The 23,892-nt window shown below is 29.8% G+C and overlaps 1 protein-coding gene across 10 annotated transcripts; it reads left to right on the top strand.

Annotated features, from left to right (window-relative positions):
* Nucleotides 1–7,180: 7,180 nt before the first annotated feature.
* LOC101216156 lies at nt 7,181–20,847 on the top strand. Of its 10 annotated transcripts, none has more exons than XM_031881448.1 (14): nt 7,181–7,320; nt 7,548–10,412; nt 10,800–11,339; nt 12,675–13,403; nt 13,705–14,277; nt 15,255–16,118; nt 16,195–16,308; nt 17,262–17,377; nt 17,790–17,895; nt 18,343–18,451; nt 19,149–19,292; nt 19,519–19,632; nt 20,265–20,348; nt 20,498–20,847. In XM_031881448.1, the coding sequence occupies exons 2-7, from the start codon at nt 7,581–7,583 to the stop codon at nt 16,249–16,251; spliced, it is 5,595 nt and encodes a 1,864-aa protein (XP_031737308.1). In that variant the 5' UTR covers nt 7,181–7,320; nt 7,548–7,580; the 3' UTR covers nt 16,252–16,308; nt 17,262–17,377; nt 17,790–17,895; nt 18,343–18,451; nt 19,149–19,292; nt 19,519–19,632; nt 20,265–20,348; nt 20,498–20,847. The 10 variants fall into 10 exon arrangements, with proteins under 10 accessions (XP_031737308.1, XP_031737307.1, XP_031737312.1 ...); XM_031881447.1 differs by having other exon boundaries at nt 18,334–18,451; XM_031881452.1 differs by lacking the exon at nt 17,262–17,377.
* The last annotated feature ends 3,045 nt before the right edge of the window (nt 20,848–23,892 follow it).

The raw sequence follows: 23,892 nt of genomic DNA, 5'->3' as shown, positions 1-23,892 counted from the left end.
CTCATTGTCTTCTTCTGTAATTTTTTTAAAATTGTTAATTGGTTCAAGATCGTCTTTTTTTTTTTTCGAACTGTTATTTGATTTTTTAAGATCGTGAAAAAAATTGTCAAGGTATTACATTGCAAAATGTAAATGATCATGTATAAAAAAATAGTCAAATCTAAACGATTGTGTACCAAAAAATCTTGAAACAAATCATTGAGATTTGGTACTCTAATTTAAACAATCAAATCTAAACAATATTTTGTTAAATCTAAACACGACTGTGTACAAAAAAATCTTGAAGAAAAATCAGGTAGATTTGGCTACCCAAATTTAAATGATTAAATTAAATGATCGTGTGCCAAATCTAAATGAGCGCATACCAAATTTAAATGATTAAATTAAATAATCGTTTAGATTTAGCTTAGATTTGATCATTTAGATTATGATAACTAAATCTAAACAATTTTTTTCCAAATTTATTACGCGCACTGGATGCCAATTAATCACGAGCATTTTTTAAATTTTCCAATGTGGGCTTTGTCTTTTTCAGTTTTCAAAATTGTTCTATATATTGTGTAAATATTTTACTGTTTTGTTATATTTTTTTAAAAGATCTCTGATAATAATATATGTTGCCATTTGTCCGAGACAACACATAGCGGTCGACGTCCTCAAAAGAGTTAGTTTTAAAAGAAAATAGGAGTTGTCACCGTTAAGCAAAAGAGACTTAAAAAGAAAATTAAATAAGTAAAAAATATGATCTTTTAAAAAACTAGTAAAAGACACATGCATGACACATACAATGTGTAGCTTTAGATCATAGTAAACATGGTATGTATATGTTTAGGTTGTGCCAAATTTAAAAGCACGAACTTCAAAAAGTAATAGAATTAAATGTACATGAGAAGGATTTACAATAATTAGATTAGAATATAAGAATTTAAATGTAAGACTTGCATATATATAAAAAAATCATGTCTTTAACAATAATATTCAATTTGAAGATAACGTATTGTCACCTATGGACTTGATTCAAACTTTTTTTGTCTTGATCCTTGAAATTCCTCTAGATAGTGCAACATAAAGTTGTCCATGAGAAAATACATTTTCATTGCAAGAAGATATATTCCAACAATAGGAATTGTTTATCCTTGTGTTTTGTTAATTGTCATTGCAAAACATAAACAAATGAGAAATTGTTTTTGAAGGGATTAAAGCCTTTGATAGTAAATTGGCAAAAATAATTTGGAAATCCCAAAATACATGTACATTGCCAAAAATAATTAAGAAACTTATTTTCTTATTAAGCATATTTTAATAAAGTATAGATTAGAGAAAGAAAAACTTACGTAGTTTGACATATCTGAATCTACTAAATCTTTAAATTTGAGAACAGCACTCGTCAAAGACTTTTCTATCCTTTAGAATGAGATTGGTTTGTGGGAACTAATTGAGATGAAAAAAGTTTTAGAGAGAAATTATTTTGCACAAAAGCAAAATCATTAGTTATATTGATTGATTAAGAAAAACTAGTTTTCTTCTACATATTATAACTTTCTTTCCTTCATGGAGTAGGAGAGAATCGTAGAATTCTATTTATTTAAAAAATATTAAATTATTAGAAAATTTAAGTCGACTAATTAATTAACAATTAGTCAATTAATTAAATCATATATAATTAATATTTTATTTAAATATTATTTAATGAATATCTCTCTAATATTTTATTAATTTAATTAAAATCAAATTTATTAAATAAAACTAAACTATTAATTAATTCTCCAATTAGTTAGTGATTAAATTAAATATATTATATCTAACTTAAATTAAATTTGAATCATATTCAAATAAAAATTTATCTGATGAACAGTAGTTTTAATATGAATTTAATTTATATTAAATTAATATTTGAACTCATTCAAATATTTTATCTCTCATAAATTAATTTTAAATCATATCCAAAATTAAATTTAATTAAATTTTGTATTATAATGTATCACTATACATTATACTAATTTACAAAGTAAATGTGAACATTCAAATTACAGCCAATATAAATAAATCTTGTTTCCATTTACAAGCTAGAAAGGGGACTTAATGAACTTCCTGATCAGAAGCTATAACGATATGATATTAATTGGCTAAACTCATTAACCACATTAATCAATATTTGTTAACTGTGTATACACTCCACTAAAGACTCATAGTTGAACTCTTTTCAGTGTAGATATATTTTTGTGTCACATATATAGACCAATAACAGTAAATTAGTCCTTCAAGTGTGTTCATAACACCAGCTTGATCAAATTATCATTTTACCCCTAGGTTACCTCTATTCCTTAAATACCAGTGCTTCTCTAGCTAATTAACAACTTGTTTATGGTCCAACCAATAAACAAAAATCCTTCTCGTGTCATAGAGAGGGAAGAACTTTTTGTTCAAGTCTCGGAGACACCATTTAAGGAAACATTCATCTAGTTACCCTACAGTAGGAAAGAAGTAAATTACATCTTATGTGATTATGTTTTCAGCTCTCCACTCGGTTCTCTCTCCAAAATGATAAGCATATTGAGTCGGCGATCTGGCCACTGATCTCACCCGTACAAATCAAAAGACAATCTCTCGCAAACAAGAGTTCATAATACACTCAAGATTAAGACTAAGTTACCTAAGTCATCCTAATAAAATATAAACTCGACTAGTTAACGAAGTTACATCTAGTGGTTACTATTTTATGGCCCGGTCTTATGCAAACTCATTGCATAGGATACCCTCACTTGCATGTCACCTACACGAATGTGTTGGATCATTGTGTTTGTGTCAAATACAAAGTGAGTCGTATCCATAGAGTTACTAGAATAAGGTATCCAACCTTAGCCTTACACTATATACTTTTAAAGCTGATCTCGAACATTGATCCTTGTATGTCTCTACCTACTGTTCAAGACTCATCAAAACAACTTAGGATGTTAGTTTATTGGATTTGGGTTATTAAAAGAAAACTAAAAATATAATCAATAACATTTATTGAAATAAACAATAATAACACTTTATTAATAACGATCAATGGATTATTATATTTACAATGTACGAGTTTTAAGTCATAAATCCCAACATTTTTCTCTTAAATTTGAATGGTTTTTCATTGTCATTTGTCTGTTATTTCAGCATATATAATACTTTTACTAAATGATCGATATGTCAATCTTGTCCCATTACACACTCCATAGGATGGATCCAAATTTCTCAATAACAATGTTTGGTAGAAAAAAAAAATTCAAGGAAGCTTTTTATATAGTACAAAAACAAATTAAAAAAACTTTTCAACTTTCAAGTCTTTAAATTTGTATTGTTAATTAGAATTAATAAGATATTTAATTTTTAATTAATTTCTAAAATGTAAATGAACTTGAACAAAACAACAATTTTTTTTTAAAAAAAAGAAAATTTGCAGAATAAGAAGAGAAAAAGACAAAAGAAAAAAATCGAAAAAAGAAATGACAAACTTGAAATATTTTTAAAAAATGGCCAGCTTCATGAGCTTTTTTGTTTTGTTTCATGAGCCGTAAATATTTTATCGATTTGTTATATTTATGAAAATTAACCTAAAATAAGAGTAAAGAATTAAGCATCATAATATATTAAGCAAATATAAAATAGCCATATTGACGTTTTAATAAAAACATATTGGAGATCAATCTGGAACTCCCAAAGAATCAATTTTCTCAGCTAAAAAATTCTAGGAAATTGGACTCCCAAATTTTCTTGATTTCTTCGTTCGATTTTTTCTAAACAAAATTAATTGAAAATATTAAGAAATAAAATTAAACAAACTATTGGCAAGAATATATTAAATCAAGTATAAAACAAACACAAATATTTAAATAAGCATATGAAATGTAATAAATAATAATCTATAAGTAAGATAAAATAAAATAGAAAAAAAAGTTTACTAGAATAAGATAGAAGAAAGTAAGAACAAATAATAAGTAAAAAAAAAAAAAAATAAACAAGATAGGAAACAATGTACATATAAACAAATAAATTTATTATAAAAGAGAAAATTGTAAAAGTAAGATAATAAAGAAATAATTGTAAGAGAAGAAAAATGGAGAAACAAGAAGGAACAGTTTTTAAAATAGCAAAATAAATTAAAATATTTACAAGCTATAAAATGTAATGTTTTGGATTCTATCAATGATAGAAATTGATAGACTTCTTTCACTGTCTATCAATACATTGATAGAAGCATATCAATGTCTATCAAATGCTTGTTATTGGTAGAATCTAATTTTGCTATAGCTGGTTAATATTTTATCAAATTTGTTATTTTACTATTCTCTTTAAATAAAAAAATACCAATTATAAAGAAATTAAAGACAGATATATAAAGATAAAATTTAAGAATACATTACTAAAGAAAAGAAATAATAATAATAATAATAAAATGGATAAACCGCAAAATATGAAGCAAATATGCATAATTATATATAAAAGAGAAGCTGAAAATATAGTAAAGAAATAAATGTTAGAGAAAGGAAAATAGTAAAATAAAAAAACAATAACTAAAATCAAGAGGAAAAATAAATATGAAAATGTTGAAATCTAAAACACTAAACTCTTTCTTTAAAGTGTAGATCATTGTAGCTTAACGGGAAAATATAATAACTCGATATCAACAACAATTGTGGCTTAACTCGTATTCTTCTTGCGGATGGTATCCTTCTCTTTGTTGAAGACAATGATGTGTCTTTAGAAAATTTGAATATGGTTTTAATCATCTTTGCAAAAGTTTCGGGTCTAAACATAAAGTAATTAAAGTCCACTATCTGTTCCATAAACATTTCAGAAGAACGTGCAAGTGAGGTTGCTACCATGTGGAATTCCTATCCAACACTTAATGATTCTTTATCTTGGAGTCCCACTTGGAGGCAACCCAAAGTTAGTCTCTTTTTGGGGATAACAAAATCAACAAGAAGCTCAATGACTGGAACCAACTTTCGAAAGATGGAAAACTCACTCTGATTAACTCCACTTTATATTGCCTGCCGACGTACCTGCTGTTTGTATTCCAAGCTTCAACTGTTGCCTACAAAAAAATTGAAATGTATTGGAGAAACTTACTGTGGAAAGGGTCCAACTTGACAAAAGGTTCCCATATAATTAGCTGGGCTAAAATTACTACTCCAAAAGCCAAAGGAGGGCTTGGGGTGAAGCTTTCAGTACACAAATTTTTTCCTACTTTCTAGATGGCTATGGAGATTTCATAACGAGTCAAACGCTCTTTGGAGGAAAATCGTATCAACTAAATACAAAGAATCACTTCCGAGACAAATCCCAACATTGGGCAAGTTCAGTACTGCCAAAGCCCCATGGAGGAGCATCGTAAAAGACCTTGATTGGTTTGAAACAAACATCTCCTGGAAAATAAAATAATAGAGAAATGGTTTCTTTCTGGCATAACAAGTGGAGTACAAATGGTCCTCTAGCCATTGCCTTCCCGAGACTTTACGCTCTCTCTCAAGCCAAAAACAATTCTGTAAAAGAGATGTAGATTTCCTTGGATAAGCTAAGAACTGGAATTTAAAGCCGCGTAGGCCTCTAAATGATAGAGAAGTTTTCCTCTGGAATCATATCTCTTTAGAGCTTCCTCATATGAAGGAAGAAAAAAGTATGAGAAATCCTACTTGGAAGCTGGAAAACAACAAGGTATTCACCACGACTTCTGTAAAAAAGGTTATCCAATTTTTCCCTCTTAATGGGAATAATGGAGTTGACCCTGCAGATTTTCAAAATACTTTGGAAACCGTCTATCCCAAAGAAATGCAAATTCTTCCTTTGGTCCATCCTTTATGAAAGTATCAATACTATGGAGGTCCTTCAAATAAGATTGACAAAAACCTGCTTAAATCCAAACTGGTCTGTTATGTGCCACTCTCATTACGAAACAAGTGATCATCATTTACTTGTAAACTATAGAACGACTAACTTTTTTTGGGACACCTTACAGATTCAAGCTGGGTATCATCAATTGTTCAACGATTTAAAATCAGTCGTGTGGTCCTTTTCCCATTTGAATACTTCGAACGGGAGAAAAATTATTATTCTAAATAATGCAACGGTAGCTATCCTTGGTGCATATGGACTGAAAGAAATAGAAGAATGTTTGCTAATAAGCAAAATAACTTACTTAACCTTTGAGAAGACTGCTGTAACTATATAGGTATGTGGTGTAGTAGCCATCACCTATTCAAAGATTACACTTCTAATTGGTTAGCTCTCAACTTCTCTGCTCTTCTACACTAAGAGCTTTTGGACTTCTCTCTAGCTCTTTGTAATCTCTTGACTTATTAATAAATTCGATGTCCGAAGTTTCATACTCTTGACATTAGTCTTTTTTTTTTTGTTCAAATGTAGATCATTGGGACCTAAACTTGACCATATACTTTCAACTAACTTAGTAGGATTTTTCTTTTGTGATGGATATATGTCGTAGAACTTTTGTTTTGTTTGTCTTTTTTTTAATGAAGACTTTCCTTTCAAAATAATACTAACATAGATGAAGAAGAGAGATTATTTGTAGCTAAAAAAAGCTTCTCCAAATGGCTAAAAATAAAAAAATGGTTAGTTTACTAACCTTAGCCTTCCTCTAAAAAAGACATGAACATTTAACCACCAAAACTAATTTTAAAAAGTTACGATCTATTATTTTGAGTAAAATAATAAAAAAAATTAGAAAAAAAAAAAAAGTTGTGGTTATTTGATAGACCTTAGCAGTCGATATGAAATTGACTTAAAATAGTGAGAGAAACATTATTGTTTTCTTACTCAATTATTGAGAGATTTTGAAGGCATTCCATCCATATATATCCTTTTCCCATTGACCCAAAAGTATTCCCCTTCTTTGTTTAATTTGGTCATCGCCTACTTTTTATTGTTTGGCTTCCTTTACTATGCAATAATAGAATTAAAGTGCTTTTCCATAATTTTTAACCTTCTTTATTCTTTGGTAAATCAAATTATTAATAAAATCTATCAAATCCACTTTTAAAATAACTATATAAATATATGTTATAATAATATTCTTCCATAATAATATATTTTAGTACTTATAAAATTCAAACATTATTTATTACCCACTAAGGATTATAAAATATATATTTGTCTCATACATTATTGCCCACTACAGTTTACACATTAACATAAAGAACAAAGAATTTTGTCCATCACTATTTTCTTCCATCAAATTCCTCCACTAATAACTTTGGTCTTCTCATTATTATCTTCTTCATTTTTCCCTTGTCCAGATCAAGATCAACTTATTTCTTCCATCAGGTCACATATTTCATCTCTGTCACCACTTATGCAATATATTTATATTTACATTTTCCATTTCAGTACTTATAAACTGAATTGTCTGTGTAGATTTTTTTTGTTTTGGGTAATAAGTTTTTACTTGGTGATCTGTATGTGTTCTCACGTCTACTATTATGTTAGGCCAAAGCTTCAAAATTATGGTTCATTCGTTGTGGGTTTTTAGCTCTTAAATCTTTTTTTTGTAGGTTTTGATCCTTTTGAAGATCAAGTTAGAGGCAATGGAAAGTATTCCTATTTCAATAATTGCAAAAATTTGTGAATACACTGTTAAACCTGTTGGACGTCAACTTTGTTATGTATGTTTCATTCATTCCAACTTTCAAAAACTCAAGAGTCAAGTAGAAAAGCTGACAGATACAAAAGGATCTGTGGAAGACAAGGTTTTTATTGCAAGAAGAAATGCAGAAGACATAAAACCTGCAGTTGAGAAATGGTTGGAAAAGGTTGATCGCCTTGTTAGAAAATCTGAGAAGATACTAGCCCATGAAGGTAGGCATGGTAGATTGTGTTCCACCAATTTGGTCCAAAGACACAAGGCAAGTAGAAAAGCAAGCAAAATGGCAGATGAGGTTCTTGAGATGAAAAATCAGGGAGAAAGTTTTGATATGGTATCCTTTAAAGGTCGTATCTCATTGGTTGAGAGTCCACTGCCAAAAGCACCTGACTTTCTTGACTTTGGCTCTAGAAAGTCAACAGTGGAACAAATCATGGATGCACTCTCTGATGATAATGTCCATAAGATTGGAGTGTATGGGATGGGGGGTGTTGGCAAAACAATGCTAGTGAAAGAAATTGTAAGAAAAATTGAGGAGAGTAAGAAGTCTTTTGATAAGGTGGTAACATCCACGATTAGCCAAACACCAGATTTTAAAAGGATTCAAGGACAACTAGCTGACAAGATAGGTTTAAAATTCGAACAAGAAACAATAGAAGGAAGGGCTACTTTTCTACGAAGGTGGTTGAAGGCGGAGAGAAGTATCCTAGTCGTGTTGGATGATGTCTGGGAGTATATTGATTTGGAAACAATAGGAATTCCAAGTGTTGAAGATCATAAAGGAATATGCAAGATCTTGTTTACCTCTAGGAATAAACAATTGATCTCAAATGATATGGGCGCCAATAAAATTTTTGAGATAAAAGTTTTAGGAGAAGATGAGTCCTGGAATTTATTTAAGGCAATGGCGGGTGAAATTGTTGAAGCAACTGATTTGAAGCCTATAGCCATTCAAATTATGAGAGAATGTGCAGGTTTGCCTATTGCTATTACTACTGTTGCTAAGGCATTACTAAATAAACCTTCCGACATTTGGAATGATGCCTTAGATCAACTTAAAAGTGTTGATGTGGGTATGGCAAACATTGGAGAAATGGACAAGAAAGTGTATTTGTCACTAAAACTGAGTTACGATTACTTGGGATATGAAGAGGTGAAGTTACTATTCTTGTTATGTAGCATGTTTCCAGAAGATTTTAACATTGATGTGGAAAAGTTGCACATATATGCTATGAGCATGGGTTTCTTACGTGGTGTTGATACTGTGGTAAAAGGACGACGAAGGATTAAAAAATTGGTTGACGATCTTATATCTTCTTCCTTGCTTCAACAATATTCTGAGTATGGGAACAATTATGTGAAAATACATGATATGGTTCGTGATGTAGCCATACTAATAGCATCTCAGAATGATCACATACGTACATTGAGCTATGTGAAAAGATCGAATGAAGAATGGAAAGAAGAGAAATTGTCGGGTAACCATACTGTAGTGTTCTTAATTATTCAAGAATTGGATTCACCTGATTTCTCAAAGTTAATGCTACCTAAAGTTCAATTGTTCGTGTTATTTGGACCATCACCATCTATATATAATAGACATGTTGTGTCAGTGGTAGAAACTTTCTATAAAGAAATGAAGGAGCTCAAAGGTTTGGTAATAGAAAGGGTGAAAATATCCTTATCGCCACAAGCTCTTTACTCATTTGCAAACCTTAGATTATTAAGATTACATGACTGTGAATTAGGGAGCATAGATATGATTGGTGAATTAAAAAAGGTTGAAATTCTTGATTTTAGTAAATCTAACATCGTTGAAATTCCTATGACCTTTAGCAAATTGACGCAGTTAAAAGTGTTAAATTTATCTTTTTGTGATGAGCTTGAGGTAATTCCACCCAATATTCTTTCAAAATTGACAAAACTGGAAGAATTACATCTAGAAACTTTCGATAGTTGGGAAGGGGAAGAATGGTACGAAGGAAGGAAAAATGCTAGTCTTTCTGAGCTAAGGTACTTGCCACACCTTTATGCTTTAAATTTAACCATTCAAGATGATGAGATTATGCCAAAACACTTGTTTTTAGCTGGGGAGTTGAATCTTGAAAATTTTCACATTACTATTGGTTGTCAGAGACAAAAAAGACATATTGATAATAAGACCAATTTCTTTAGAATCAAGATGGAATCAGAAAGGTGCTTGGATGATTGGATAAAAACTTTGTTAAAGAGGTCAGAAGAAGTCCATTTGAAAGGATCAATTTGTTCAAAGGTTCTCCACGATGCAAATGAATTCTTACATTTGAAGTATTTATACATTTCTGATAATTTAGAATTTCAACATTTTATCCATGAAAAGAACAATCCTTTGCGAAAATGCTTACCCAAATTGGAGTACCTATATCTGGAAGAGTTAGAGAATTTGAAGAATATAATTCATGGGTATCATAGAGAATCTCTTTTTAGCAAGTTGAAAAGTGTAGTCGTAACGAAGTGCAATAAATTAGAAAAGCTCTTTTTCAACTGCATATTGGATGACATTCTGAGTCTTGAGGAGATTGCTATTCATTATTGTGAGAAGATGGAAGTGATGATTGTGATGGAAAACGAGGAAGCAACCAACCACATTGAGTTTACTCATTTAAAGTATTTATTTCTAACGTATGTACCACAACTTCAAAAATTTTGCTCCAAAATTGAGAAATTTGGACAATTAAGTCAGGATAACTCAATCAGCAATACCGTTGACATTGGTGAATCGTTTTTCAATGAAGAGGTAAATTCCATCAACACACTTTTCTATGTCTCTATATAATACATGTAAAAAATTAAATTACCTTCCTGTTCTTTTTATTGTTCCTCCCACACAAGTTCTTCCTTCTAGCTTTTGTGGTTCAGTAATGTATCAGAGATCAGATTCTATTCTTCTTTGTTTAAGAAGGTTCTTCACTCAACAAAGAGATGACTTTCTTGTTTCATCCATTATTAATAAAAAGATTTTTTCCTATCCAAGGAAGCTCGATCGTTTGAAATAACCATTTTACACAATTTGTTATGTTAATTTTTAAGGACTATAAACATTATTATATGTTGTTAGCATCAGTTGTGATGATGGTCAATTACGTTATCTTAAACTGAGTTTTCAAAGTATGCAAAATTGTAGGTATCACTTCCTAATTTGGAGAAATTGGGAATTAAGTGTGCAGAGAATTTGACGATGATATGGTGCAATAATGTACACTTTCCTAATTCCTTTTCCAAACTGGAGGAAGTAGAGATTGCTTCATGCAACAATCTTCACAAAGTATTATTTCCTTCAAATGTGATGAGCATTCTTACATGCCTTAAAGTCTTAAGGATTAATTGTTGTAAGCTGTTGGAAGGTATATTTGAAGTGCAAGAGTCAAGTATTACAGATACAAGTCTTATTGTGCTCAAAAACTTGAGAGAGTTGAAATTATATAATCTTCCCAACCTTGAGTACGTATGGAGCAAAAATCCTTGTGAGCTTCTGAGTTTTGTAAATATAAAAGGTTTGGCCATTGATGAATGTCCAAGACTTAGAAGAGAATATTCAGTCAAAATTCTCAAGCAACTTGAAAGACTAACAATGGATATTAAACAATTGATGGAGGTTATTGAGAATCAAAAGTCAACCGATCATAATATGGTGAAATCAAAGCAATTGGAGACTTCTTCTAAGGTAATAATAATTTCCAACTACACAACCCATCATGTTTATTTGATATTTCACAGAATTTGTTAAATCACTTCGTTATTTCTTGTTTATTAGGTAGCTCCTCAAAATCCTAGGAAAAATCTTGTGAAGTAAGATAAAAAGTTTCAAGATATATTGTTCAATTATTTCAAAAGAAATTATTTCGAATGAAAAAAATTTAATTTACTAATATAAAAATATCATAGACTGTGATAAAAAACCATGTTATGTTTGATATATAGACCTTAATTTAACATATGAATAAATAAAATAAGTGTATGATTATTAACTTATTACAATCAATTCTAATAATTATTTAATTTTTGTCACTTCAAGTTAAATTAATTTTAATTTTCATTCAAATAAATATATTTTTATAGGCAATGTATCAAATATATATGATATGCATGTTAATCTCATTTGACTTGATAGTTTTTTAATTATATTATTGATAGTAAGTAATCAATTATAAATATTGAATTGTTTGCAAATTAATTAAACTAATCTCTATTAACTAATTAAATATGTTTTATTTAGAGATATTTTTAAAAATAGTAAAATAAATTAAAATATTTACAACCTATAACAAAATTTTGGATTATAACAATAATAATTTTCTATTACTATAACATATCGATGATTATTAGTGGTAGAATTTGTTATTTTTAAAAACTTCCCTTTTGGTTAAGGAGAATCAATATAGATAGTAAAAAAACATTAAAAAAAAAAGAAACCATTTACAAATTTTTATTAACTAATTAAATATACGAAAATTTTTAAAAATAACAAATTTTACAAAATATTTACAATTTAGCAAATTCTATCACGGATAGTCATTTACTATGATTATGATTGATAGAATATCCAAAATTTTGTAAATATTTTAACTTATTTTGCTATTTTAAAAAATGTTTTTTAAATATATTTATTTTAATAAATATTTACTCTAAATAATTTCAATATTTTACTATTTTTAAAATGTTTCTATATAAAATATACTTTTAGCTAATTAATTAATAATTTTGTGCATGAGTTATTGCATTCATTTAATAAACTTTTATTTGTAAAATTGAATCGAGTGAATATTTGAATGATTTGGATGATCAAAATCTACAATTATATTAATTTTGGTGAATTAATTTGAAGAAGTTATTTAATATAATTGTTATTTGCTCGCTCAGTTCATGACATGAAATTGTTATCCTTTGCGGTGGACAATACTTAATAATTTTAGTTCCAAATATGTAATCTTTACAGGAAATCTAGAAAAAAATAAATACATTCTCAACTTTATTATTTAACATAATATATATTCGTCAGGTTGAGGTTCTACTTACGGGAGATGGTTCTGAGTTGTTTCCTAATCTTAAAGAATTGACGTTATATGGTTTTGTTGAGGATAACTCAACTCATTTGCCAGTGGAAATTGTACAAATCTTATACCAACTTGAGCACTTTGAATTGGAAGGAGCGTATATTGAAGAAGTTTTCCCCAGCAATATATTGATTCCAATGAAAAAACAGTACTATGCAAGATCTAAGAATTCAGTGCGTAGTTGGTTTCTATCTAAACTACCCAAGCTTAGGCATTTGTGGAGTGAATGTTCACAAAAGAATGCTTTTCCAATTCTACAAGATTTGAATGTAATAAGAATTTCAGAATGTGGTGGGTTGAGTTCCTTAGTTTCGTCATCAGTATCCTTTACAAACTTGACAGTTCTTAAAGTGGATAAGTGTGATAGACTAACCTATTTGTTGAATCCTTTGGTGGCTACAACCCTTGTGCAACTTGAAGAATTGACTTTAAGAGAATGCAAAATGATGAGTAGTGTAATTGAGGGAGGATCAGCTGAAGAAGATGGAAATGAGGAGACAACCAACCAGATTGAGTTTACTCATTTGAAGTCTTTATTTCTAAAGGATTTACCACGACTACAAAAGTTTTACTCTAAAATTGAGACATTTGGTCAATTAAGCCGTGATAATTCCGAAAACCCTGAAACAACCACAATTCACAATCGCATTGGTGATTCATTTTTCAGTGAACAGGTGAACTCATAAATTCCAACACACTTCTTTCTGTATATGTACATCTACACACATCCAATCTTTTTTTCTTTTTATTGTTCCTCTGAATGACTTTTCTTTTCTTTTCTTTTCAGAAAACATTCTTCTTCTTTTTTTTTTTTCAATGCAGAAATTTAAAATAAAAATTTCTATACACTGCTAGAATTTACAATATAACTGATCATCTCTCTTCAAACAATGCTGATTATGTTGTTAATTCATTGTATTGATAATGATGGTTATGTCGCCCCAACTGAATTTTCATGTATATGTAAATTTGTAGGAATCACTTCCTAATTTGGAGACATTGAGAATTGATGGTGCAGAGAATTTGAGGATGATATGGAGTAATAATGTACTCATTCCTAATTCCTTTTCCAAACTCGAGGAAGTAGAGATTTATTCATGCAACAATCTTCAGGACGTATTATTTCATCCAAATATTATAAACATGCTTACATGCCTTAATACATTAAGGATTAAAAATTGTGAATTATTGGAGGGGATATTCGAAGTGCAAGAGCCGATTAGTGTTACAAAAACAAAAACAAATGCTATCGTGCTACCAAATAATTTGATAGAGTTGGAATTATATAATCTTCCAAACCTTGAGTACCTATGGAGTAAGAATCCAAATTTTGAAAGGCTCGTGACTTTTGAAAGTATAAGAAGTTTGTCCATTGAAAAATGTTCAAAACTTAAAGGAGAATATTTTTTGTCAATCAAAACTTTCAAGCAACTTGTAAGACTGAAAATGGGTATTAGGCAATTGACAGTGGCTCTTGGGAAGGAAGTTAAGTCAGCAGATCATAGTATGTTATTGGAACCAAAGCAATTGGAGACTTCTTCTTCTAAGGTAAGTATATATTCTACAACACATCATGTTTATTCAATATTTCAGAAAATAAATTGTTATCATGACCTTAATTAGTTGAACATAATCTATAAATAGGTTGTACATTTGTGTCTATGAGTTCTATAGAAAACAAATTGTTGTCACTCAATATGTCCAAATAATTTGTTAAATCACTTATTTATCTTGTTTACATGTTTGTTCTCAAAATCCAAGGAAAAATATTGTTATTATGGGCTATAATTATTTATGTGAAAAAAGAATAAGCAATATAGCTCTTAAACTAAAAGCTATTAGTATAACAGTATGATTTGTTTCTTTTTTTTCAATTAGGATAATTGTGTTTTTAGACAACTTCAAAAATATTTTTGAATTATTATTTGTTCTACTTTAAAGAGGATATGTATTCAATTTATAATATACTGCTTGTTGTTAATTAGAATATACATTTTATCTGTATTTATTGGTTTTGTTTTGACTTTCTAGAATCTGAAAGTCATTTGGTTTGAATTTTTACACTTGTCGAGAATAACAGATGTATTAGAATAATAAAGAGTACTACTAGTAGTAGTAGAATACTATTATAGTTAATAGAAAATATTATTTGGACATTAACTAATTAATACTGTTATTACAAATTTACAAATGTGTGGAATAAAAAGTCTTATAGATGTTTGGAATAAAAGATGCTTGGACAAAAATATTATTTAGTTAATAATAAAAGACCATTTTAATTAGATAATTAAAAGGTGGTCGTTTTTTCAAAAAAGAGAAAAAAAAAAAAAAACTATTTATACTTTATTAGAAAAAATCACTAAAGTACAAAAGCCACTAAATTTAATTTTTCTATGAAGGGTGTAAATAGTTCGAAATATGTAATCTTTACAAGAAATCTAAAGAAAAAAAAAACATGCTCAAATTCATTATTTAACATGATATATATATTTAGAATCTTAATTCACAAATTAGTAATTGGTCAGGTTGAGGTTCTACAGTTGAGAGATGGTTCTAAGTTGTTTTCCAATCTTAAAGAATTGAAGCTATATGGTTTTGTTGAGTATAACTCAACTCATTTGCCAATGGAAATTGTTCAAGTCTTAAACCAACTTGAGAAGTTTGAATTGAAAGGAATGTTCATTGAAGAAATTTTCCCCAGCAACATACTGATTCCAAGCTATATGGTTTTACGAGAATTGACTCTATCTAAACTATCCAAGCTTAGGCATTTGTGGGGTGAATGCTCACAAAAGAATAATGATTCACTTCTACGAGATCTGACCTTTTTATTCATTTCAAAATGTGGTGGATTGAGTAGTTTAGTGTCATCATCGGTGTCATCTTTTACAAACTTGAGAATTCTTGAAGTGGAAAAGTGTGATGGACTAAGCCATTTGTTGAGTTCATCGGTAGCTACAACGCTCGTGCAACTTGAAGAATTGAGAATAGAAGAATGCAAAAGGATGAGTAGTGTAATTGAGGGAGGATCATCTGAAGAAGATGGAAATGATGAAATTATTGTATTCAACAACCTACAACATTTAATCATTTCTTCTTGTTCCAACCTAACAAGTTTTCATTGTGGAAGATGCATCATTCAATTTCCATGTTTGAAACAAGTACACATTAACAAGTGTACTGAATTGAAGGTCTTTTCGCTTGGAATTGTAAGCACACCTCCTTTAAAATATGAAAATATTTATTTAAAGAATGATGATGATGATGATACGTGGCATCACCCAAAAGAATCCATAGAAATGGTGGTGGAAACTGATATGAATGTCATCATCAGAGAATATTGGGACGACAACATCGATACTAGAATTTCAAATTTGTTTGGAGAAGAGGTTAGTATATTTAATTAACGTTTTCATATGCTAATTAATTTTTATTATTTGGTAATTAATGAATTTATTGATGCAGAATTTGGAGGAAAGCCAATTTGAACATTCTTCTTCCTCGAATAAAGTTGAGGAATAAGGAATTATATTGATATTTCTGTGCACTACACTTGATATCATTTCATCCACAAGGAAGGTCAGAATCTTCAAACCTCAAAACTTTTTTATGAGAGAATATACAAAAAGAATTGGATGTGGTTGAAAATGAGACAAGTTTGAGAGTTGGAACTTATACCACTCTCAAATTTTAATTTTGAAAACATGTTTTTAGTGATTTTAAATCCTTACAAAAGTTTCTTGTATTGAATTTTTTATTAATGAAATGGAATGATTGTTATTAACGAATGCATGTTCAATTATTTCTGATTTTTAGGATTGATAATTAAATAAAGATATTTATGTTAAGAATATGAACTCAATTTTTGACTATTTTACCTAAACTTATAAGCGTTCTTGTTCTCCTAATTAAATTCCATCATCAATTGTTATTTGCTGAAAAGAGATTCAGATCAACTAAAGAAGTGAACAAAACCAATTACATGCATCATAGTCAATTTTCATCGGTAAATGAAAAAGTTCAAAGAGATAGATCATTCCTTAGTTTAAAAGTTTATAGAAAATGGCTCAGTTTAATTCAGTTTTTTTCTCCTCTCAAACTGAAATGAGCAAATGTGATAGATTGATCAATCTACATATGTCTTTGACAAACCTTTGTGTAGCCTCTGAAAAGTTAATGCAATTGAAAGGCTTAAGCAAAAGGGTGAATGTTATTCTAAATTTTAGGAGGAGCGGAATTATCAAATATGATAGAATCAAATTGCACATCAATAAATTCTCCATGATATTTAAGCCTTGATTATTTTTTATTCCATTACTCAAGAGAATGCAAGGGAGGTTTCATTGATTAGTCAATTCATCAAGGTCCAGATTGTGTGTTGATGTCTCACACGATGGGCTTTGCCAGAAACCTAGTACATGAAAAGCTAATTAAACACTGATGATAGCACTGGACCTGATTGTTTGTTTGGTTAGAAAGTAATTTATCATGCATTAGTATGAAATTGAAATTCTTGTTTGTCTTGTTTGCAGGGCTATACTTAGAATTGGGAATATAATCAATGGAAATTCAGATTGTATTGATCTTTGCATTATATTGTTGGAAGTTTGGGAATTGATATAATGAATGAATCAGATAATTGATTTAGGTAACTATTTCGACCAAATACATTATTTACAAAATGAATCTTAACATCAATACTGCTGCATTTTGGTATTTAGATTGTTTGGTGCATATTGATTAGAATATTGTGTTCTAATTTACTTTGCAGAATATGGAGGAAAAAACAAACTATATGATCACATCTTTCAAACATGAGGATAATTTTTTTTTTCAAATTGATAATTTTCTAATTTCAAAGACATGTGCTCAGACTGAAAAATAAGTAAGAATATGAAGAAAAGGGAGATATTTTGTTGGTTTGGGTAGAAAAAATGACAAATATTTAAGAGGTTTTAAAATGAGTTTATTATTAGGTAGAATTGTAAATTAGCTTTAATGCCATTTTTGGAATTCTTTCATCTTCTTTATTTTGGGCCCTTCATTGGTAAACGTAAAAGCAAGGAGAGGAAAAATGGAGGGTGCAGCCAACACTTGACTCATTCTACTTTTTGGATAGTGACCGAATCCGGTGGAATTTATGCAAGGCCTAATCGTGGAGGAACAGTATGGTCATTTTTCTTTCTTAATTTAAAAGCAAAATTTATTTTTTATTGTCTTTATGATTTTTATTTAAATATACTTGGGTTACCCCATCTTTTTGCAATACACCTAGTTGTCAAAACCGCGTTTTTTAAAATCTTTTTACTCCTAAGCTTTTTTGAAATTTTTTTGTCTAGAATTGCTCCTCAGCATGGTCCTCGACCAAATCACATATATTCAACTTTAAAGTTCTTGTGATTGAGTTAAATAATTGGATACTTTTCCTTCATTGAATGCGATCCTAGAAAGGGAAGATGTCCATTCATTTTCCTTGTATCATTCTAGAATAAGTATATGCAAAACTTTAAACTCTGTCATCGACACTATAGATTTATCAGCAATGTATGTCTTGTTGTTTATCTTTTCGACCCATGGACAATATTCCTTGTGTCTTTTTGCAAGGAAAAATAGACTTGTATGTGAGGTGACTATCAGGGTTTTGAATGTGGACCTCAACCAATCCAGTGATTCAGGTGGAAGGGAAATCGAAAAAGATTTGTAAGAACTACCATGGTCACAAGTACGTTGTTAGTTCCATCTTGATTTTTAATTATCTAGATTGTGGTAGGTAGCAAGCAAAAGTCATTTTTTGGGTAGTTGAGTGAGTAAATGAGTTGATGGATAAAAATTATACAGATGGAGTGCCTAATAAAGAGCGTGGGTTATTGCAGTAGGGTGTTGGTTGGAAAAGTTAGGAATTAGGAATGATTTACTTGGTGAAGATGAAGAATCTCTTGATGGAGTAGAGACGAAATTTCTAGCACTCTTGGAAACAGAAAAATTTATAGTAGTTAGGTAGTAATGCCATCAAATGAATTTATTAATTTACAGAATATTTATGGCGTGGATCCACGTAATTCTGAAAAATTCCTTTACAAGTGTTACAAAGTGGTCAAAGAAAACTGCAAAAAGTTGAGTGCAATTAACCTTGTAATGTTGTGAAGAATTTTCTCATTTTATTTTACGCTTAAATCCTATTTTCCCCTATACTTGAAAACTGTTCAATATTTTTACTTCATATTTATCTTGCTCAACACATCTAGACCTTAAAAGTACAAGTCCCTGCAGTTTCTTTTAAAGAGTTAACATCTTAATAAAACAAATCAAAGTAATACTCTTAAATGGACCAAGATATGACACTATTCAAAGTTTAAGAAACGAAAATAGGATTTAAACCTTGAATATAATATAACGGTTGTTAAGTAAATGATTCACAGGTATGTAGAGTGCACCTCATCTGCATTACAGGCCATTCTCTTATTTAGGGAACATTACCCATCGCATAGAAGCCAAGAGATCAACCATTTTATCAACAAGGCCGTTCAATTTCTTCTACACATGCAACTGCCTGATGGTTCTTGGTAACTTATGCATTTTTTTTCCCAAGATTATTGAAATATTGAGAAAATAAGCATCTGTTACGTAGAGAATTAGAATTCTAAATTGGATTTTGGTTTTTTAACAAACTAATTTAGATTTTGGTGATTCAAATAATGCAAATTCTGAAAAACGACATTCTCATGTTCTCATTGTACCAAGATTTTTAATCTTAAAATTTAAAATACAATTTATTTTCATCTATGGCAGCTAAGGAGGTGTTTACCTAGTGGAGATGTTCTGGTGCACTTACTGACCCATGATATATTTTTCAAAAAACTTCTTCTACCCTTAATCACCTTGTTTCCTAAAAAAAGAAAAAAGGTATTGCATTTTTATTTTTTGTATATTATATCAAATATTGATATGATTAATTATTATTATTGAATGTACCATGCAAATTGAGATATATACCTTTGATCAAAATTATTCGATAAAATTACTACTACTAAGATAAAATTACTTTTTCTTGTTCAAAATCACTTTGATCAAAATTATTCGAAATCAGTTGAATTAACTTTTTACTTTTTCCATGTTATTTTTGTTCATTTTGTTATGCTAAAATTCACTTCATCAGAAATATTCAAAATCTGACCTTTGGTTATATTTTGAAAACAATTCCATATTGTCAAATATTTAGATTATAGGTACTTATTTCTACTAGAAGATTAAAGTAATTTTTATTTAAATTCAAATTGTCTTAAAATAATTAACCATTTAAATGAATTTTTTTTATCAAAAAAAATAACTATATTGTTGAGTACTTCCACTCTATCAAATGAACAGTGATTTTAAGCTTTAAAAAAAACACCCTCAAATATATCATTCAAAACGTTTTAACTAATTTAAATATTTTTTCTATCTTTTATAAATAGTTTGAATATTTTGGTATTGATGTCAAATATTTTTCATTCATTTAATTTACTTCAATAACAAGAATTAATTCTACTTAACAGGAAAATATAGACCCCAGTCCAATTCATCATGCTGCCAAGGTGTTGATCAATTCTCAAACTGAAGATGGTGATTTTCCTCAAGAGGTCAATACCAAAAACCCTTTCTTTTTTCCCTTTTTTTTCTTTAAAACATACATGTAATCAATATATATATGTATGTATGTATATATAACAGCTTCTAAGAATTTCTTACTTAAATTCAACTATGTTGATCATATACATTATATGTGCAGGAAATTACTGGATCATTCTTCAATAGTTGCTCCTTACACTATGCAGCATACAGAGAAATTTTTCCAGTGATGGCATTGGGAGAATATTGTAACAAAATTTCCTTGCCTTCTAAGAATAAACAATAAAACAAACCTTTTGTATGCTATAATTCTGCTAGGGGGTATGGGAAAAACAACATTAATGTATTTTATTTTATTCCAAGATACCAAGTTGTGGTACAGGAATCAAGTTCCTATGTTTTATTGTTATATAATGGATTGAAATAATTGTTTTGAATTCTCAAGGAAGAATGGTCGCCATCAAGAAGATGTTCTAATTGATGATTCACCAAGACAGTTGGATTCGTTTATGATTTCCTATGACAATTACTCCTCATTGGTCTTTTTCATTATTTAACGGACCTCTTATTTAGGTATACCTATTCCATGATAATCACAACACACTACTTCAGTAGTAAATCGCCAATTAGGTACTATCAACACCCTAACCAATGTCATCACACAATGTTATTGACGGTAGAGATGAGTGTAAATATAACAATTAAGTTCAAAATATTAACTTTTATAGCCAATTGTTTTTAAAAGTTATAAATATAGCAAATTCTATCAGTGCTAGACGTCTATCATTGATAAACTTTTATAGTTTATCAATGAGATTGATAGAACATATTGTTGCTGATCTACTAGTGATAGACCATATACAAGTTTCTATCAAGGTACTTTTATTTTTGAAAAAGATACAATGGGACAGCAAGTACACTCGGACATCTCCACTAGGTGGATACCCCTTTAGTACCAAAAAACGTTGTTATACACTTGAATATTGTTCTTAAAATTGCTACGTCTATTACAATATTATCCCTTGATTATAAATACATGCTTTTTTATTTAGGTCTTGTTTGATAACTATTTCATTATTATTATTATTATTTTTTTTGGTTTTTGAAAATTAATTACCCTTTATATTCTCTCCCTGTCTTACAAATGGTTGTGTTTTTAACTAAATTCTAAAAACTAAATCAACTTTTTGAAAGTTTTTTTTTTTTTTTGTCTGTTTGTGAATTTTGGTTTAGTTTTTTTAAATCATAGGTAGATATAGATAACAAAGAAAGAAAGGTTGGAGATGAAGAAAATGTGTACTAAAATTAATTTAAAAAAACAAAATTATTATCCAACGAAGTCTCAATTGAAACTTTTTATAAAATCCAATAGAAATAAGTTTTTTTTTAAAAAAAGATACGTTGGGTCAGTAGGTGCATCCGGACATCTCCACTAGGTGGACACCTCCTTAGCACCCTCATCATCCCTGCTTTCATTAATATAGGAAGAATTAGTACAATTACAGCAGGGGACAAAAGCCAAACGACAGTGGGAAAAGCTAAAGGGCTAGAGCTAAGCCCACAACAAAAAGTTAAAAAGCATTTAAATTGATAGCGATGGAGGAAGCACTATAATTTGCAAACATAGAGTATTTGCTAGCCCACAGCCCCGAGAGAGAAAGGATGTCTTCCCAAAGATCAATGGTAGATTTTTCCTTATCCTTGAAAATGCGATTATTTCTCTCCAACCATAAGACCCACAACATGGATGCTATAGTATTAAAAAAGATGATACCCTTTTTGTTGCGTTGTTTTATTGAGCAGAGGAAAGAGCATAAGGAAACAACATTCTGCTGTTGGATTTTCCATCATCCCATAAGTCCTTCAAGCTTGTTCCATAGAATTTTGGCAGTATGACGATCAATGAAAATATGATCAATCTCCTATGAGTGTCTTTTGCATAAAGAACACCAATTTGGACTTAGATTGAGAGTTGGAACTTTTCTCTGAAGAATGTCAGCAGTGTTAATACAACAATGTAAAAGAGACCATATGAAAAAACGACATTTCTTGGGGATTTTGGTTTTCCAAAGTTGAGAAAAGGTGTTATCATCAATATTAAAATCATCTCTTTGGTTCAAGCTAGAAAAGACTTTCTTAACAGAAGCAACGGAGAATTTATCATTAATGTTCAATTTCCAAGTGGGATAGTCAATACCTCTACTGTCATTTGTTCTACTGTCATTTGGGGATTTGAGATGTTGCTTGATTTCATTCCATTGCTGATGTTCACAATTTCGAAGGGGTCTTCTTGGTTTGAAGTCCCAATCCAAAATGTTGCAATTCCACGTCTTTTATGGAGCCATTTTGGATGGTAGATAAGGCAAATAACCTTGGTTTATATCTGTATATGGGGCTGATTTCACACCAAAATCCTTTCCAAAAGGAGAAATTTTCGCCATTGTTTACCGTCCATTTGATCTGAGCATTATATCAGTCGACACCTTTGATAATATTTCTCCAAGGAGCTTTCAAAGAACTATATTTTCCATATGCAGGCAGCTCTCCACTGAAGGACTGATTATATTTAGCAGTAATAATTTTTTTCCAGAGGGGATCTGCTTCAGTATGGAATCTCCAAAGCCATTTGCATAAGAAGGAAAAGTTGGTATATGCTATTTTATGTATACCAAGACCACCCTTTTCAATAGAAAGAGTGACTTTGGACCATCTAAGGAGGTGGGTAAGCTTGTCTTCATTTTTGTTCTTCCATAAGAAATCTCTCCAATATTTTTCAATTTTTTTACAGATGCCAACTGGAGCTTTAAATATCGATAGTTGATATGTGGGCAAATGGATTAGAGTGGATTTAATGAGAGTCATTTTCCCCCCTTTTGAGATATAAGAGAATTTCCAGTTGTTCAATTTCTTATGAATTTTTGCTGAGATATTCTCCCAAAATGATGCTGAAGATGGCTTTCCTCCTAACGGAACTCCAAGGTAAGGAATTGGAAGGTACTATTTTTTTAGGCCCCAAAGATTACACACAACATCAGTTCTGCAGTTGTCGACATTAAAGGGAGATATGGTGGACTTTGATAGATTGAAATTCAGACCAGATGCCGCTTCAAATAAAAAGATGATATTCTTAAAATTTGTTATATATTTATCATTATCTTCAACAAATAAAAGAATATCATCCTTAAAGAGAAGATGTGTGAGGTTGCATTCAATATCATCGGCAAACATTTAGGGTTTAGGGTTTAGGGTTGAGATGTAAGTTACTACTAATTGACAATGAGATGAGTAGTTCATCTATTTTATAAGAAGTGTGAGTCCTCTTTGTTTTTCCAATGTGTGACTCTCACATTTCAACATCTATCTTATAAGAAATTAATCTCTTCCGATCTCAATTACAAGAGCACTCTCTCAAATCTTTTACAACTCACACATTTTCTAAAATCTTTTACAACTCACACCATTTTCACTCTCAAACTAGAAAATATATAAGAAGAATTTAACTAAAGTTAGCACTTTGAAGGTAGAGTGTTTCTAACTCGAAAGACTTAAAAATTA

The sequence above is a fragment of the Cucumis sativus genome, chromosome 2, assembly GCF_000004075.3.
Source record: "Cucumis sativus cultivar 9930 chromosome 2, Cucumber_9930_V3, whole genome shotgun sequence".
Classification (NCBI taxonomy): Eukaryota; Viridiplantae; Streptophyta; class Magnoliopsida; order Cucurbitales; family Cucurbitaceae; genus Cucumis; species Cucumis sativus.
Note: the sequence above shows the minus strand (reverse complement) of the source record. Positions and strands in the feature narration are given on the sequence as shown.